Source organism: Salmo salar, chromosome 04 (assembly GCF_965601325.2).
Source record: "Salmo salar chromosome 04, fSalSal1, whole genome shotgun sequence".
Lineage (NCBI taxonomy): Eukaryota > Metazoa > Chordata > Actinopteri > Salmoniformes > Salmonidae > Salmo > Salmo salar.
The window spans coordinates 88,767,203-88,786,606 of record NC_138294.1 but is presented as its reverse complement, the minus strand read 5'-3'; the positions used below and the strand labels follow the sequence as shown (position 1 = coordinate 88,786,606).

Genomic DNA, 19,404 nt, shown 5'->3' with positions numbered 1-19,404 from the left:
GCTACCTGTTTCTACCATTAAAGGCAATGAGTCCTACCAACACAATGACAACAGCAGCATTATAGCGTACACCGACACATAGTATTATAGAATGGTACATAAAAACAGATTTTTTTTTTTATAAAACATGTTACTTCCAGTATCAACAAAGCCTTTTAAAACAAACTTTCCAGGGTCACATTCTATAGAATGATGTTTTGTGTGTCAATGCTGTTCTCCCAAAATACTCTGCAGTATTTTGACATAGAACAGCTGTGCACTTTTAAAATGACTGCTGTGAAATCATTAGTGCCAGTCGGGTTGGTGGTCTCAGGAGCCGGGGACTGTAAAAGGGGTGGGGGGGTTGTCTTGTGTCTGCCCAGAGATGGGGCTGGAGGTGGTATTCTGTTGGGCTGGGTAGGCTTCTGTCCAGACCACTGGTCTCTCTCTCTCTCCCTGGCTGTACACACAGCATAAATCAGCTCAGAGGGCACTAGCCTCATCACTGCTGTAAACAATCACAAGAATCTGCCCCAAATGTACCTCGCCGAGCCACCCTCACCACATTCCAGCCGGGGTGTCTTATCTTTATTAGTGGAGGATGGGGGGGGGGGAACACAACAGCGACCGACAGTCATGAGGGTGATGCATGGGAGAGATGCTGCTTGAGATTGAATGGGACAGGGAGACAGCCCCCCCCCCCCCCCCCCCTATCGAGCAGCCACGGAGAGAGACTGTCTGTGTGCATAACGTTTAATCAATTTGCATTTAGACGTTTCATGTGTGAGACGGATATAAGAGAATACGGTAAACACAGCCTTGAAAGTAAAGAGAAGAAGCGAGGGAACATACTGTGTGGAATAGTTTCCTACAGTTGATTTTATGCCATGCTGAGCACATTAGCTTTGAATCATTCTGGTGATATTTGTTTAAAATCTGAAGTTCAGAGTAAGCATTCTGAAGAGGGGGGAAACGGCACCATTGAAAAATCTACACGATGACACAAATAATTCTGTGGAGAATGCATAACACGGTCAAGATGGTTCCTATGACCTATTTTGGATGTTTCCCCAGGCACAGCTAGAAACGACAGAGAAAGAGAGAGAGAAGGAGAGAGAGCGAGAAAGAGAGAGAGAGAGAGAGAGAAAGAAAGAAAGAAAGAAAGAAAGAAAGAAAGAAAGAAAGAAAGAAAGAAAGAAAGAAAGAAAGAAAGAAAGAAAGAAAGAAAGAAAGAAAGAAAGAAAGAAAGAAAGAAAGAAAGGGAGAGAGAGAGAGAGAGAGGGGGGGGGGAAAGGACAGAGAGCGAGAGAGCAAAAGAGAGAGAGAAAGAGAGGGAGATGGGAGTGGAGGGGTAAAGGCATAAGGTTAAGAGGTCACTGTTGGTGCCAGGGACCAGGGTCTTTCAGTGCTCCTGTTGGTGACACAAGATGCCCAAGCCTATCCAAGCCATATCCAAGCCATATCCAAGCCATATCCAAGCCATATCCAAGCCATATCCAAGCCATATCCAAGCCTATCCAAGCCATATCCAAGCCTATCCAAGCCATATCCAAGCCATATCCAAGCCTATCCAAGCCATATCCAAGCCATATCCAAGCCTATCCAAGCCTATCCAAGCCATATCCAAGCCATATCCAAGCCATATCCAAGCCATATCCAAGCCTATCCAAGCCTATCCAAGCCATATCCAAGCCTATCCAAGCCTATCCAAGCCATATCCAAGCCTATCCAAGCCATATCCAAGCCATATCCAAGCCTATCCAAGCCATATCCAAGCCATATCCAAGCCATATCCAAGCCATATCCAAGCCATATCCAAGCCTATCCAAGCCATATCCAAGCCTATCCAAGCCATATCCAAGCCTATCCAAGCCATATCCAAGCCATATCCAAGCCTATCCAAGCCATATCCAAGCCTATCCAAGCCATATCCAAGCCTATCCAAGCCATATCCAAGCCTATCCAAGCCATATCCAAGCCTATCCAAGCCATATCCAAGCCATATCCAAGCCTATCCAAGCCTATCCAAGCCTATCCAAGCCTATCCAAGCCATATCCAAGCCATATCCAAGCCATATCCAAGCCTATCCAAGCCATATCCAAGCCATATCCAAGCCTATCCAAGCCATATCCAAGCCATATCCAAGCCTATCCAAGCCATATCCAAGCCTATGAAGAAGCTGATGCCGTTTTCGTGTTGAAAAGTGTCAGCTACAGCAAGCTACAGAAAAATATGACCAGTATTGTATTTCATATCTGTGTAGTGGACTCTTAATCAACAGTGTCAGGTTTGCTTTTCAAGAGGCTGTGTCACCATTGATTGTTTCATACTCATAGGAGAACTATGAGGGGAGAACTATACCATACAAATGGAGGGTATATTAAACAGAATGATTGTAAATCATTCATTCTTCTTGAGATATGCAGAGATTGAACCTTCCCACTGAGCACAGATATCAACTTCTATTCCACATTGGTTCAACATCATTTCATTGTAATGACCTGGAAAAAACGTTGATTCAGCCAGTGTGTGCCCAGTAATATAATGCCAGAATGAAAATAGATAGAAATTATGATAAGCTTTTGCAAACCACATATTATTCATTTTAAATTGTTTAACTAGGCAAGTCAGTTAAGAACAAATTCGTATTTACTGTCTGGCCGTTCTGCCAAACCCGGATGTCGCTGGGCCAATTGTTCGCCGCCATATGGGACTCACAATCACGGCCAGATGTGATACAGCCTGGATTCGAACCAGGTACAATATGCCTCTTGCACTGAGTGCCTTAGACCGCTGCGCCACTCAGGAGCTCCACAGAACATGATATGGATTTAATTGGCTATACCTTCATAAATGGGATAGCAGTAGCCACGTAATCGAAATCAAAGAACAGCAGAAAAAAACAAAACATATTCGAAAAATACATTTAAGAAGCTACAGAAAAGGCAGAGGCAACGATTTAAAATGCTGGCAAGTTGCAACCCGTTGAATCTAATATAGTCTAATATTAATAGAACAATATAGACTACATCCAATAATATTGAAAAAGTCAAGCACAACAATTCTGGTGCACTCGAAAACAACAGTGTTGCCCCAGGTATTTGATATGATCCTCCATCTTACTGACGCTGAAAAGGCAGCTAGCCGATCATGACTGCGCGGCCATTCATAATGGACATATTGTTGTGATTGATTATTTCTCGTGACCGTCGGCATTAAACATAGGTGACGTTAAAATATGTAACTAACTGCCCTAATATAAACAGTGGCCTTCCAAGGAGTGCTTTTATGGAATATGTGTGATAAACAGGAACGTGACACCTCTGATTTATTACTATATTTAGATAAGACATGAGGTAAATGGTTTCTAAATAGCGTCAAGGTCATCCAATGTAATGGGATAATGTTTTAGGCTGATAGAGATTAGATGGTATGTTAGCATGGGGCTGCAGGCAGCAATGCGGAATTCTACTTGACTGAGCTATGGAGAATGAATAATACTGAGCCCGAGATAACCAGCGGGTTGCTTTCAGCCGCCTCTCTCTCTCTCTCTCGACTGGCTCTCACCTTAAAGCATCATTGAAGCACGTGATGTTAAAGATCTGTTATTTAGGCCTGTGTATTTGTACACACGTGTTACACAAAACATTAAAATATATATATATTCACACACACAAACACACACACACAGAACCATCATTCATTTCAACCCCAAAACCATAAACATTCATTCAAATTGTGCGTCATTGCGTTTGAATTGTAAACATTTAACCAATGAGAAAATGAATAATTGTAATACATTTTAAAATATATATATTAACATTAATGTTTTTGTAGCATATCAATACTTAGACTATATGCCGTTACTGCATATTTTTTATTGATATATATTTAATTACTTGAACAGTGAATTAAAAATCTAATATCAGAAGCCATCTACAATTAATGGAATATAGGCTAATAAATCATTTATCTTTTCCATGTTGATCACATTAACTACATAGACATTTTAATAGTAGCCTCTAATGAATGTATGTTATTGTGTAAACAAGTAGACTTATTTAACGAAATAGGCAGCTTCGAAATGTTTATATTTTATTGGCAAATATTCCAAATGATCCACGCTGTTGAATGTAACTTTCTAGATTTACTAAAACGATGTTAACATTTCATTATTCAGAGGACACACAAATATTAGGCTACACTTTTTTTTTCTCCCCCTGTTCAGGTAAACTCATCAAGTGAGGTCATGATTTTAATTATCTTTATAAATTCAGTTTATATGGTTTTATTTGATTAAACTATAACAAAGGTTGATTCGACAGTTTTTGGTATGATTATTAAAAGCAACAGTTGGTAAAAGCATGGACGATTTCAATGCAGGGGGTGAAATCAGAGAAAACAATAATTGACGCATTTTAAAGGTTAATTAATGAAACAATTGTTTCCAAATGTTCTTATAGGGTTGCCACTGCTCAGTCACACATCTCACAAATGAGAAAACACAGTTTGCCCACTAACCGAGTAGACCATATTATCAATTTTGCAAAATAACAATGTTAAAATACACCATTGCATTTTTTTTCTTTATCTAGATGTAGGTGTATTACCTACACGATAATGTGTCATTCCTATCTCTAGCCCACGTTATGTTTCATTAACCATTTCCCTTTCTCAAAGTATTGCACGTCTAATTGTATTACATATATAGCCTATATTACATAGCCTATGTGATCACAAAGAAATAAGCTACAACATGCATACAAGGAACGTATTTTTCCCACAAATGCATGCAATATAGTACCAATGGAATCTATGCTGAACGAAAACACAATATTTTACAAACTGAAGCAATATAGACAAATGATAAATTCTGAGTATGGGGGGGAAAACCGTGCGTAAAGGCTGCAGAGAGCTCAATATGGAATCGGCAGGAGACTTTTCAACTATAAATAATAGAACTAAACATGAAAACTAAACTCTTCTTCGGGTTGAAAGGGGAACAGGCCGTGCAAATGATGTATTGGTTTGCATACGTTCTCATACCGGTTTCGGTTGTGGCACCATGGCGCATGTTATTGTAAACCTCGCTGACTCTCCACCCCAACCTGTGGTCATCTCACCTCATTGGCTGACTGGTCGTTCTGTTGTTTTCGAAACCATATAAACCTGACGCCCCGCACCTTCAGTAGGGTCAAATTTCTTGCGCAAATGAGAGTAATCCCACGAAAAAGGAGTGCTCTCCAGATTGTCAAAACCTGTCTGGATTATACTACTTTACTTTACACGTAATTTTTGCTAGCCTATCAGAATGACAACGACGGGTTTTCAACAAACTTGACACTTTTTGTTTTTTATTTTTAGGAGAAACGTTTATAAACGTGTGTTGCTTATCTTATGTGTTTGTATTTGTTATAGTGAAGGTCTTCCTATGTCGATTTGGAGCATCATTCGCTAATGTCACTTTCCCTTGATCACTATAGCATTGGTCAGTGACGAGTGTTGCCAACCTCAAGACTCCAAAAGACCTGCTGGGACCTGAGGAGATTTTAGTTTTTTTAATCTATTTTCCAAAATGAACCTTATTGGGGGTTACCAGCATCATCATCTAATGCACGATACCTTTCCATTCGTCCAGAGGTGTCATCAAGATAACCCGTACTTCCAAAGCTGGGTGGTGAACCACGGCGAAGTCCCTCCTGATTTCCAGATCCAGTCACCGTACTCCACGGAGTTTGGGGCTCAGGGTCCGGCTCACGACAGCCAGCTGGACGCTCCGTTGGCGCGCACTGGGAAGAGGAGAGCCTCGGGGCCGAAGAAGGAGCGAAGGAGAACCGAGAGCATCAACACTGCGTTCGCCGAACTGAGAGAATGTATACCAAACGTACCGGCAGACACGAAACTGTCCAAAATTAAAACATTACGACTAGCAACAAGTTACATTGCCTACCTAATGGACGTGCTGGCTAAAGACACTGGAGAGACGGAGGGATTCAATGCCGAAATCAAGAAATATGATAACAGAGATTTGAAACGGAAACGGGAAACGGTAGGCTATGTGTAATACATTGTATATTATTCTAACTTTGTAGGCCTAAAAAGTATTTTGGGGAATTTACATTCTGCCATCAACCTAAATTATTTTCATCGTTATTGAGTGTATTTAATGCGTAATTAGGGAATATACACCTTTGTGATTGTGGTTTTAAATGTTGAAACAAAGTTGAGTCCATAATATTGTAATTAATGTATAGGTCTATTAAATTAATGTTAAAATCATTTGGTTAACCACATTTGTTGACAATTTAAAGCGAAAACATTTCACAGTTTAGAACAATGAAAGTTATTTTAGAATCGCATATCAGAATTAAATTATTTTTGCTCAGTTGAACAAGCCTGAGAAGGTCTTTAAAGATTCACAGTATAGCATTGTGATCCTGCTAGCTTGGTTGTTAAATAGTACATGTAGGCTAATAGGTGTTTATTTCATTCAGACCATGTCAATATACATTGAGTTAAAAGTCCGTCAGCAATACAACTGCATAATGCGATGCTATATCAATATTCTGATCCCCTTTGTATTTTCTTTCACAGAACGAGGACCTGCAAGAGTCATTAGGAAACGAGAAAAAGTTCAAAGGACGGACAGGTTGGCCTCAGCAAGTCTGGGCTTTGGAATTGAACCAGTGACTGTTCTGACTTCACTGAGCAGAGCAGCAGCAGCAGAAACCCACGCAGACTCCGTATTCAAGCACTTCGCTGCAAGGAATACAACCACTTATATTCACATCTATAGGCCTTCTACGTGCAATGTTCAAATTCAAACACGGTAGACTTGGTGAAATGCAATATTATGCAAATGATTCAAAAACTGCCTGGATACCTTTTCTTTGTCATTTTGTATTCTTTGATAGAATATAAATGAAAGTTAGGCTATATAGCTTAGAATAAATATGTTTGGTTGTGGATAGGCCACAATACTGAACGGAGAGACTGGCACGGTGGTTATGTGTGGCGATTCTTTATTCTTTACGCGGCAATCAATGTTCAGCACTGTTTTTTTATGCTATGCATTGTCTTGTTATAGTAGTGTCGACTTGTCGTGCTATGTCTTGTAAATATATATTTTTTGGGAATCTACCTCAAATTAATGTAACTGTCCTTTTGAAATAGAAAACAATTACATTTAGAAGTGCAAGACAAATATCTGTTAGAAAACCAAACAACGGAACGTAATTCCAAAGGACACAGGCGGTTAATTATTAGACTGTATATTTGAATCTGACGAAATTGTTGTCTTTGTGTTTATTGGATGTAAAATTATATTAATAGATTACTTAATAAATGAATTAACATAATTAATCACAAAATCGTTGTAAAACGGCAATGAAATTATTCAGTGCTTCAAAAGAATGATTAGGTATAAGTCTCCAAATCTTGATATGCATATCCCTAGGCTACTATTTATTAATTTCCTTTATTTGAGGATCCAATTTCTAAGAGTCATTTTTTGTTTTGTATTGATACCGATCATGAGACACATCCGGGTAATGGTACAGTTTGGTCAAACATTTTAGGTTACAAATGGAACAATTTAATCATAGCATGTGTGAAGAAAAATGGTTGTGGAAGACTATAAGAAGCCTCCCTCCCACTATCCCAGGTCCCCATACAGCTGACCCTCGACGATACATTTTCTTATTTTGTTTCTTCAATCTTTTGTTTTATGGTAATGTACTAGATAACATAAGGGTTTGAGGTGCAGCGGTTTAAAATATGAAAACACATGCTTCAGTGTATTGGGTCGGAAGTAAAAATAAACAATCAGTCAGAGATATCTCTAGTCATAATTGATATAGGCGAGGGAAGTCATATGCCATTCGTGATGGCAGTTATAGGCAATTTTCTTGGGTATGAGCTAAAACATTTGATTTGCTCTATACGATATTTACCACATTCAGAAATGCATTATAGATCAATATAGGTCTATAGTAATTCAGTTAAAAATGTAGACGAAAAACGAATATTTTGTTACGTTCAATTTACGGTGATTACGTTCCATTTTGCCATGGGACAGACGCACGCTGTTTCGCCCGGAACCAATAAAACCGTCTTTCGATTGACTTATCAGCCCACAAGATAAACTCGTCCCATCAATCAATCAATTTCAAAGCATAGCCTATACCAGGGTTTCCCAAATTAGATCCCGGGGCCACGTTTTGGTTGTTGCCCTAGCAGCTGATTCGAGCATGACCGAGTTTGTGAAACCCTGGCCTAGTTTAGTATTCAATAATCAAATTAAGAGATAAGATTAGGCTATTATTTCAATGATGCAAAAACAAAAACATATAGGCTTGAACAAAGATTTGCTTATAGATCACTCAGAAACTAGTGCTTAATATTAGGCCAGCATAATACTGGTTTGGAAGTCTATATTTGCAGAGGCCTATGCATATACAGTGTTTTCAGAAAGTATACATACGCCTTGACTGATTCCACATTTTGTTGTGTTACAGCCTGAATTCAAAATTTAAATAAAACATTCTCATCCATCTACACACAATACCCCATAATGATAAAGTGAAAACATGTTTTTAGAAATGTTAGCAAATTAATTGAAAATGAAATACAGAAATATCTCATTAACACCCGAGTCAATACTTTGTAGAAGCACTTTTGGCAGCGATTACAGCGGAGTCTTTCTGGGTAAATCTCTAAGAGCTTTCTACACCTGGATTGTGCAACATTTGCCCATTTATTCTTTCCAAAATTCTTCAAACTCTGTCACATTGGTTGTTGATCATTGCTAGACAACCATTTTCATGTCTTGTCATATATTTAACTCGGCCACTCAGGAAAATTCACTGTCTTCTTGGTGTAGATTGTGTAGATTTGACCTTGTGTTTTAGGTTATTGTCCTGCTGAAATGTGAATTCATCTTCCAGTGTCTGGTGGAAAGCAGACTGAACCAGGTTTTCCTCTAGGATTTTACCTGTGCTTAGATCCATTAGGTTTATTTTTTATCCTGAAAAACTCCCCAATCATTAACGATTACAAGTATACACATAACATGATGCAGCCACCACTATGCTTGAAAACATGGAGAATGGTACTCAGTAATGTGTTGTATTGGATTTGACACAAACATAACACTTTGTATTCAGGACAAAAAGTTAATTGCTTTGCCACATTTTGTGCAGTTTTACTTTAGTGCCTTGTTGCAAACAGGATGCAATGTTTGGGAATATTTTCATTCTGTACAGGCTTCCTTTTCACTCTGTCAATTAGGTTAATATTGTGGAGTAACTACAATGTTGTTGATCCATCCTCAGGGATATTCAGTGTCTGATTTTGTTTATTCTGACCAATCTACCAATAGGTGCCCTTCTTTGCGAGGCATTGGAAATCCATGCTGGTCTTTGTGGTTGGAATTCACTGCTCGACTGAGGGGTCTTACAGAAAACTGAATGTGTGGGCTACAGAGATGAGGTAGTCATTGACAAATCATATTGAACACTACTATTGCTCACAGAGTGAGTCCATGCAACTTATGTGTCTTGTCAAGCTTAAGCACATTTTTACTCCTGGGCTTATATAGGCTTGACATAGCAAAGGGGTTGAATACTTATTGACTCAAGACAATTCAGCTTTTCATTTGGGATATTGTGTAGGCAAGCGACAAAAAAAAAAAAACGAAATTTAGGTAGTTCGAATATGGTTCAGTGCTCTGAAGTTGAGACTTTCTACATTATGCCTGTGTTAGAACAGCAACTACGTTTAATATTGAAATAATATATATATATATATATATATATATATTAGTAACAAGTACGCATTTTCCACCCTAATGAACACAACTTCAATTAATTGCTTAAAATTAGTCTTAAAAGCTGAAAGCATGAAAATTACCAAAAATCTAAACTGTTGAAATATTTAGTTCGCACCAGACACAACTTTACATAGAAATCTTACAATCAAGGATGAACTAAAAGTACTGTTCTTATATTTCTCACCAAAAAAAAAGTAGAAAAGAAACAAAAACAAGACAAAATAGCTATCCGGGATCCTTGGGACGTCCCTACCGTAAACCTTAACCCCTAGCCATAACCCTTTAATGGGTAGGGGTTAAAGTTTATGGTAGGGATGTCCCAGGGAACCCCACATAGCACTAGCCATAGGTTATACAGGCTATATATGGCCCGTCTAACCTATAGGTCTACAGGCAAGAAACTGGTTCCTCCAGCAAATAGTTGCATCTGTACACATGCATGGTCTCAACCGGCTAACATCATGTACAGGACATTTTTATTGGGGGGGGGGGGGGAGACACGTGTCATTCTCTTATTGCATAGCCTACGAAATGTCACATGTAGGTAACACATCAGGTTTCAGCCCTGCTACCTTCATGTAGAAGTAGGTCCAGCGTTGTTTCTGCCGTTCAACCACTGGAGCACAACAGAATGCTGCTGACACCTAGCGGTAGGTCGAGTAACTACAGAGAAAAGACGGAGGAAAATGCATGCGGTACAGTCATGCGGTAGAGGCATGCGGTAGAGGTATGCGATAGAGGTCCACTGTAAATCTGAAACACTAGTGATAGGGCTGCATGATAACTCCATTGTCTGTGGTTGAAAAATCATGAAAGGAGAGCAATTTGTCAGTTACTAATCCTATCCAGCTACTAAATCACAAAAAGAGAGAGTGACTACCCCACAGCAAATAAAAAGACAAGCCATTATCTATGTACAATACGTTTATTAAAAGCAATACGCAGCCATATTTAAATACAAGTATTATCTATTACAACAGTTAGGTTAACGCAGCACAGCCAATATGTTCAAGAGGGGAAATCTATATGGTGCTAACAAGGGTACAAGCAAAAAACAAAAAAGCCATCGATACTTCAGCAACGACACACCTGACATGGCTAACTGACGGTGTAACATGGAATGCAGCAGAGACGACTTATTTCTTGGGACTTATTAAATAAAGGACAGGGAAAATTGAAAAAAATTCGATACTAAAAATGCCATACCGTCATCTGTGGAGAGACCACTGACTCAAACAAACCATCAGTACATACAGAGGTGTTGAAGTGAAGACACTTATAATTAGTGACACAGAGGAAGCAAAAAAAAAAAAACTCCCATCTTCCTCTAGTGACTATAATTGGTACTGTGATCCACTAGACAGTCACATAATTCCAACGCTGTGCCAGGAAAGGAAATGGACTTGACAGTCAGAGGTGACATGATTCCTCAGAATTACATTCCAATAGAATAGAACTAACATATTGTAAACACTAAAGCAGAAAGTACAGCCAGTACTCATTGTGCACTGTGAAAGCAATTTAGGTGGTTCAAATATAGTTCTCTGCTCTCAAGTTGAGGACTTTCTATATTGTGCCTGTGTTAGTAGAACAACTACATTTGGAAATAACATATTGTGGTAATAAGGCATTTTCCACTCTAATGAACACAGCTTCAATTAATTGCTTAAAATGAGTCTCAAATGCTGAAAGCATATTCATGACAAGATACTAAACAACTGTTGAAATAGTTAGTCCCTTCAGAAACACAACTTTACATAGAAATCTTACAATCAAGGATGAACTAAAGTACTGTTATATTTCTCACAAAAAAGGTAGTGGGTAAAGAAAACAGACATAAAAAAAATAAAACTAAATCAACACCAATATTTGAAAATAACTTGTTTTTAACTGAAACATCACTTCAGTCTGTGTGTGTTTCAGTGTAGAAGATAGAGGAGAGGGAAAAGTCACGGTGAGAGAAAATAAAATATGAACGAGTCTGCCAAACTGCTACATCATTCAACTTCCTCAGTCTTCACATGCATGTCACACCACTGGATAACAGAATGAGTACTAGCTGGACAACAGGACAACGCTTCCTAAAACCTTTTTAAATGATCTTTTCATTCACAAAATGCACCCTGTCCAGTTTATTGATATCTTAAGTTTGCACACTCTGGTTTGGCACAAACCATTTTTCCCCTCTTCTTCAAAGTTTTTAACAGTCGACGCAAAAAAACAAACAAACAAAATCCCAAACATCTTTTAAGGCAGTTATCATACATTGCATTCTACCTTTTGCTGATTTCTTCATAATCTGTGCATTTTGTACATATCAGCATATTCACATTACAGCATTACATTACCCTGCGGAGTCTCAACAACTGTCATAAGATCAGTTTTGGCTGCCTGTCAGAAAACACCTTGTTATCAAACACACGTGTCCATGTCCAAGTCTTGGTATGGGAAGTTAAATCGGTGGCCTTTACTCCAGCTGTTTGCTACCATCCGACTTCTGGTCCAGTCGGCTTTTGGTGCTCTTCACCATATAAATAAAATAGGTCAGAGTCTCCTTCTCGTTCACTGGGATATTCCGGAAGTGACGACTGACAGTCTGAAAACAAATAACATTGAGGCCAAAATCATTAAGTTATCACAGAGGAGAACAACGTTCTAGATTTAAATCATTAAGTTATCACAGAGGAGAACAACGTTCTAGATTTAAATCATTAAGTTATCACAGAGGAGAACAACGTTCTAGATTTAAATCATTTAGTTATCAGAGGAGAACAACGTTCTAGATTTAAATCATTTAGTTATCAGAGGAAAACAACGTTCTAGATTTAAGAGAGTACATCAGAGAGAAAGAGGTCAGTGTAATCATTCTATTGATGGGACATCCAGTTGTTTTCTACCCACTTTAATAAAAAACCCATTCTGGTAAAGATTAGTGGTATTGAATATAGAACGTTATATGTAAAAGCAGGAGGCAAGACCAAGTGGAATCACCAGTCTGGTTAACCACAAAGTGCCAAACTATTGAGTTCTCATACTGTGGAGGATTAGAACTCCACATATAAATAGACAAGATGTGTTTCTAGGAGACATTCAATCCCCTTCTAAACCCAAACACAGAGATCATTTGGATTTAAAATAACAAGCGTGAGGGGAAATAAACATCCTCTGTGTAGTTTCACCCAGCTCCAGTTAGGCTTACAGTTCCACTCAATGTGGGCGGCACATGGAGAGCTGTAATTGGTCGGACCTGTTGGCGTGTGCTTTATTAACGATGTGACAGGCTCATTAATGGAGGTCTGGGCCTCTCTACAGCCTGGGGAAACATTCAACTTACAGGGCAGTTTCATTTATTTCAACCAGCTCCCGCAACGCCCCCACCCCCCCCCCAATCACCGGGCCGGGCTGGAAACACCATAGAGGAGTATTTGTAAGGACAGGAATCGCGCCAGCTGCAAGATTACATGTCGATTTCACAAATTCTCCTAACAATCCGTCTATGTCCAATTACTGTGTAATTGGTCTCCCACACCACATACATCATGGTAAATAATAAACAATAATTCTAATGATAATATGGGCCACGGTTCCATTGGATGGACTGGGCACATCTACTGAGGGTAACCCTTTACAGAAAAATCACTGAGAATAATTATCCTAATGAAACCCCAAGGCAGAAGTTATATATATATATATATATATATATATATATATATAACTTCAGTATATATATGTCCCATCCAAAGAACGAGGTAAGCTATATATATAAAAAAAAAACAGAGCTGCATTGTTGTACAAAAAAATGTATGCAAATGTTGAAATCTGTGACGTAACATTTTTAAAGTCCATCTACTGTCATTGTGGCAATAAACATTGCACTGTTTGTCCTATTAACACTAAGCAGTCCAAGACAAAATTAGGTTGGAATCAGCTTATTTGGACATGGAATGAGAGCGACACGAGTAGTTTCACCACCCTTGGGTTTAACTGGTGCTTATCCAATTAGGTGTTCCATTCTACCAGCCAGCAACTCTTTGGCCAGCACAGAGCAGCTGTTAGAAGCCAAACTGAATTGGCAAGTTGCAGTTTGTTTTAGCCGCTGGGACACTTGGTAGGTAGTAGTCCAGTATTACGAAGTACATCTACATTTCAAAATATCAATACACCATATAGGACAATACATGAATACATTAGTCAAAGTAAAAATAAATAAAAAGTGCCTGATGCTTGTCTTTAGCTTGTTGTTAGATGCCCCACTGGTGTGTACACTGTTACCTGTCTATGACACCTTACTGCTGTAGGCTTACTGGTCTTCCTTGATGAAACACTGGCTCTTGTATTTCTTACTAGCACTAAGTTTACCTTGACCACTGTGATACGTGGTTGTCTTAGCTACCTTACTTCAATGCACTGACTAAGTCTCTCTGGATCAGACAGGAAGCTTAACGACTACAGTGTAAATGTAGGCCTACCTCAGCCAGTTGGGCCTTGTTCAAGCCAGGTCTGGTCTGCAGCTTGTAGTGCCTTTTGTAGCGTCTCAGCGTGTTCACCTGAAGCTGGAACAGGTCCACCTAACATCACAGAAACAGACCGTGAGGAAACACTGGTGGGTTACCCATAAAGGATTACATATCTTTAAGCACATTTTACTGTTCTCTATCAATTACATTTCACTAATAAAATGCTTAGAGATTTCACGCTGTTAGGAATTTCCATCAATAGCCATCTTATGTTGTCTTTCATATCTATTTCAACTTGCTGGTATTTTCTTCAACAAGGATGTTTCCTATTGAGAAGCAATGTCGTGTTTTAGAGTCAGATGATTAAAGTGAAGACAATGGGTTTGTTCCCGGCTGTTACCTCTGGAACTTCCACGTCATGGTCCGGAGACTCCCCTCCGTCGTCACTAGTCTTCCTCTTCCTCTTGTTACGGACACTCTGGATGAAGTTTTTATGGAAGTCGCATATGTAGAGATGTCGAACCTAAAATAATACAAGATATACAGTACCAGTCAAAAGTTTGGACACACATTCCAGGGTTTTTCTTTATTTCTTTCTTTATTTTTACTATTTTCCACATTGTAGAATAATAGTGAAGACATCAAAACTATGAAATATCACATATGGTATCATGTAGTAACCAGAAAAGTGTTAAACAAATCAAAACATATTTAATATTAGAGATTCTTCAAAGTAGCCACCCTTTGCCTTCATGACATCTTTGCATACTCTTGGCAGTCTATCAACCAGCTTCAATTAACAGGTGTGCCTTGTAAAAAGTTAATTTGTGGAATTTCTTTCCTTCTTAATGTGTTTGAGCAAATCACTTGTGTTGTGACAAGGTAGGGGTGGTATACAGAAGATAGCCCTATTTGGTAAAAGTACAAGTCCATATTATGGCAAGAACAGCTCAAATAATCAAAGAGAAACAACAGTCCATTACTTTAATTTCAAGAACTTCAAAAATCAGCAATTAGCTGCACCTCACAGAGTTCAAGTAACAGACACATCTCAACATCAACTGTTCAGATGAGACTGCGTGAATCAGGTCTTCATGGTCAAATTGCTGCAAAGAAACCACTACTAAAGGACACCAGTCACTTGCTTGGGCCAAGAAACACGAGCAATGGACATTATACCGGTGGAAATCTGTCCTTTGGTCTGATGAGTCCAAATTTGAGAATTTTGGTTCCAACCACCGTGTCTTTGTGAGATGCAGAATAGGTGAACGGATGATCTCTGCATGTGTGGTTCCCACCGTGAAGCATGGAGGAGGTGTGATGGTGTGGGGGTGCTTTGCTGGTGCCACTGTCTGTGATTCATTTAGAATTCAAGGCACACTTAACCAGCATGGCTACCACAGCATTCTGCAGCAATACACCATCCCATCTGGTTTGTGCTTAGTGGGACTAGCATTTGTTTTTCAACATGACAATAACCCAAAACACACCTCCAGGCTGTGTAAGGGCTATAACCAAGAAGGAGAGTGATGGAGTGCTGCATCAGATGACCTGGCCTCCACAATCACCCGACCTCAACCCAATTGAGATGGTTTGGGATGTGTTGGACAGCAGAGTGAAGGAAAAGCAGCCAACAAGTGCTCAGCATATGTGGGAACTCCTTCAAGACTGTAGGAAAAGCATTCCAGGTGACTACCTCATGAAGCTGGTTGAGAGAATGCAAAGCTGTCATCAAGGCAAAGGGTGGCTACTTTGAAGAATCTCCAATATATTTTGATTTGTTTAACACTTTTTTGGTTAGTACATGATTCCATGTGTTATTTCACAGTTTTGATGTAGAAAATGTAGAAAATAGTAAAAAGAAAGAAAAACCTTTGAATGAGTACATGTATGTGTCCAAACTTTGACTGGTACTGTATAATTATGATGATGCACAAGTGGAAAAACAATCGACATTTCACAAGATAATTCTCCTTTTGGGTGTGACAGATGTGACACTACTGAATTTATTTATTTAACCTTTATTTAAACTAGGCTGTTGTAGGCAGTTAAGAACACATTCTTATTTACAATGACGCCTACCGGGGAACAGTGGGTTAACTGCCTTGTTCAGGTGCTGAACAACAGATTTTTACATTGTCAGCTTCAGGGATTCGATCTAGCCCAAAGCTCTAACCACTAGGCTACCTGCAGCCTCAATGTGCTATCCCACCAAAACTAGGCCAGTTTAACTCCTCATAACGTACGTTTCTACATCATTTTGTTTTTAGCTCGTGTTCTTGACAAAGATCATTTGGGAAAGCAAAAGGGAATCATTATTTATATTTGAGTTAGCCTAACCAAGTGTGCTGTGGTAGCTCTGGTAATATTGTGTTGGGAGAGCCACAGGAGGAGAAACCAAAACTCTGGTCTTTAAGTGTGCAGGTAGCCTAGTGGTTAGAGCGTTGGGGCAGTAATAGAAAGGTTGCTAGATCGAATCCCCAAGCTGACAAGGTAAAAATCTATCATTCTACCCCTGAACAAGGCAGTTAACCCACTGTTCCTAGTGGTTAGAGTGTAGGGGGGGCAGGTAGCCTAGTGGTTAGAGTGTAGGGGGGGGCAGGTAGCCTAGTGGTTAGAGTGTAGGGGGGGCAGGTAGCCTAGTCGTTAGTGTAGGGCCAGTAACAGAAAGGTTGCTGGATCGAATCCCCAAGCTGACAAGGTAAAAATCTATCGTTCTACCCCTGAACAAGGCAGTCATTGTAAATAACAAATTGTTCTTATCAACTGACAGACCTAGTTAAAAAAAAAAACGTTTTTAAAAAATGAGCAGGTTTTCCTGTGCATAAAACCATCCAATAGAAATGGCCATGGATCACCACTTGGGGACCTTTCATCTTCTATTAGTAGTTAGGGAGCACCAAGCCACACCCACGACACGTGGATTCATCACGTGTATTGCTGGAACAGAGCAACGTGTAGGTTTCCAGATAGCAAAGCCCCAATTTTACATTTCAACTTCAATTTGGGGGAGTTGCGAAACACCTTATAGAGTTGAGTGCTGAAAGACAAGATCTGTCTGTGGCGGATACATTGTATACATTTAGCAGCTGGATTTTACAGACAACTAACTATACACTAGGGAGGTTTTCTTCTTCTTCACACTTGCTTGTAGCCAAATATAACTGCCTGTAACTTTTGTGTCCCCCCCCCCCCCAGGACAACCTATAGCTTCCTTAGTAACAGCCATTTTAGGGAGTGGAGGCGTGGAAAAGACTGGCTACGCAGGGTGAAACTGGCAGCCAGGGCTCGGATTGGAGGTGGGGGAGCAACCCTTCTTGTTTGCTGTCCCACTGGCTGCTACTCCAAAATGAAACCATAAGCAGTCAGAGAGTAGTCCACCATTTTCCGTCATACATAATTATGGCGCAGAACAAACCTATAATAAAAAAAAGTGTGAGGTTGAATTTGACAAAGCTTGGTCGATTAGCGAGTGCTTGGCTTGCTTAGCCAGTTGGTAGAGGGGATGTCTAGAGGGATAACTACATAGTCTCAAATGGTTGAGACAACTAAACGTTAGTTAGCAATAAAACACTTACGCTTTTGTCGATGTCCAGCTTTAGTTTTTTCTGCGATATGCTTTTTTGGATCCGCTTGCTGAAGGAGGCGTTTCCAGCTGATCGTCCGCAGCGCTCACCGTCCTCAATCAAACAACAAGTCTGACCGTAAAACGGCGGCGCTGGGGGGCCGTCGTGGCTGTCTTCTTCAGTGCTGAACCCGTTCATGATTGTTGGTGTTTTTGGTGATGTTTTAATTAAAAATAAAAACCACTGAGAACGTTATTTTCTCCTCCCTAAAATGTCCCCTTCTTTACAGACAAGCGTGAACTAGAACGCTGTTTTTTTTCTCCCCTCAAAATTAAAAACAAATGCGGAAAAACTACCAACAATTAAAAAAATGTACACGTTAACGAGATTCCTGATCAAACTAGAAACTCTCTATGGCTAAAAAAATTTAAAATAATAAATCCATACCACAATACAGGCTAGAATGCCAAGACAGGACCACAAGGTGGCTTGCTATCAAAGCTAGCTATGCTAACGAACAAATTCCTCAACCGACAAAACGGTGATGTCGATTTTTTGTTTCAACCGTTACTTTTCGACCATTCGTAGAATACGGCTCCAACCGGTTAACACATATCAAACTAAATCGCCACACACAAAAAAAGTCGTCTTTCACTGATTAAACAACTTTGAAGTAAATCACGTATTTCAGACTTCACCTTTAATAGCCGCCGCGGTATTCTTTCAGAAACAGCCTGTACAATGAACATGCCCTGTTCCTGCAGCGGAAGTTCTTCCTGGATCACTATTGGTCATTTTCTACTAGAGGCGGGATTAAACATGTTTATATTGCTCTTCGGTTGGTCAAAACAAAATGTCAATCATTCAGTTGTCGCTTCCTGGATCAGGACGCGTATCTGTTTTGTATGAACAGACGAGTCTGACATCTCAACTGTGTACATGTGTAATCTTCATACTGGGGGGAAAAAAATACATATGGGGATTTTAGTGTGCACATATTGATAATCATCATGTAGTCTGCTAGTCTGATAACACGGTTGATCTAGTCTCCTTTCGAATAGGATTTCATAACGCATTCGTTTGGACATTTCCAATGCAGAAGTCATTTTTTACATCTGATGACTGGAAAAAAAAAAAAAAAACTTGCTCAATCAGTCCTGGACCCGGTTTCCCAAAATAATCTTACGGCATTAGAATCACTGGTTCCTATGATTCTTCGGGATCCTTTTGGGAAGCGGGCCCTGGATAGTTTATTCTTTAGAAGCTAGTATAATTATGTATAAAAGTAGACTCATAAGACAAAATGGGTAAAAGAAAGTGACGAACACACACTCAAAATCCAATACTTCTGCAAATAAAATGGTGGTTCGAGATCACAAATATGTCTGGAACAAGGCGAACGATTCACACAGTTTAAGCATTGAATGTATCTTTAAGGAGACAAAACGTAATCCTCACTATTTAACTAGTCAGAGGAGTACTTATCTACAGTATTGCAAAATAGTAAACCTTGTCATCATGTAACTTTCACATGCGTGTTGCATTCTTTCGCCACCAAGAGCAGCTAGTTTG

The 19,404-nt window shown here is 39.5% G+C and overlaps 2 protein-coding genes across 2 annotated transcripts; one reads left to right on the top strand and one right to left on the bottom strand.

Annotated features, from left to right (window-relative positions):
- Positions 1–5,164: 5,164 nt before the first annotated feature.
- Positions 5,165–8,626, top strand: LOC106603969 (heart- and neural crest derivatives-expressed protein 1). The gene is made up of 2 exons (XM_014198279.3): positions 5,165–6,029; positions 6,575–8,626. The coding sequence occupies exons 1-2, from the start codon at positions 5,556–5,558 to the stop codon at positions 6,668–6,670; spliced, it is 570 nt and encodes a 189-aa protein (XP_014053754.2). The 5' UTR covers positions 5,165–5,555; the 3' UTR covers positions 6,671–8,626.
- Positions 8,627–11,915: 3,289 nt separating this feature from the next.
- Positions 11,916–18,575, bottom strand: sap30l (sap30-like). The gene is made up of 4 exons (XM_014198280.3): positions 17,845–18,575; positions 14,667–14,789; positions 14,279–14,377; positions 11,916–12,405 (listed from the first exon to the last, which is right to left on the bottom strand). The coding sequence occupies exons 1-4, from the start codon at positions 18,028–18,030 to the stop codon at positions 12,277–12,279; spliced, it is 537 nt and encodes a 178-aa protein (XP_014053755.1). The 5' UTR covers positions 18,031–18,575; the 3' UTR covers positions 11,916–12,276.
- Between the last annotated feature and the right edge of the window lie 829 nt (positions 18,576–19,404).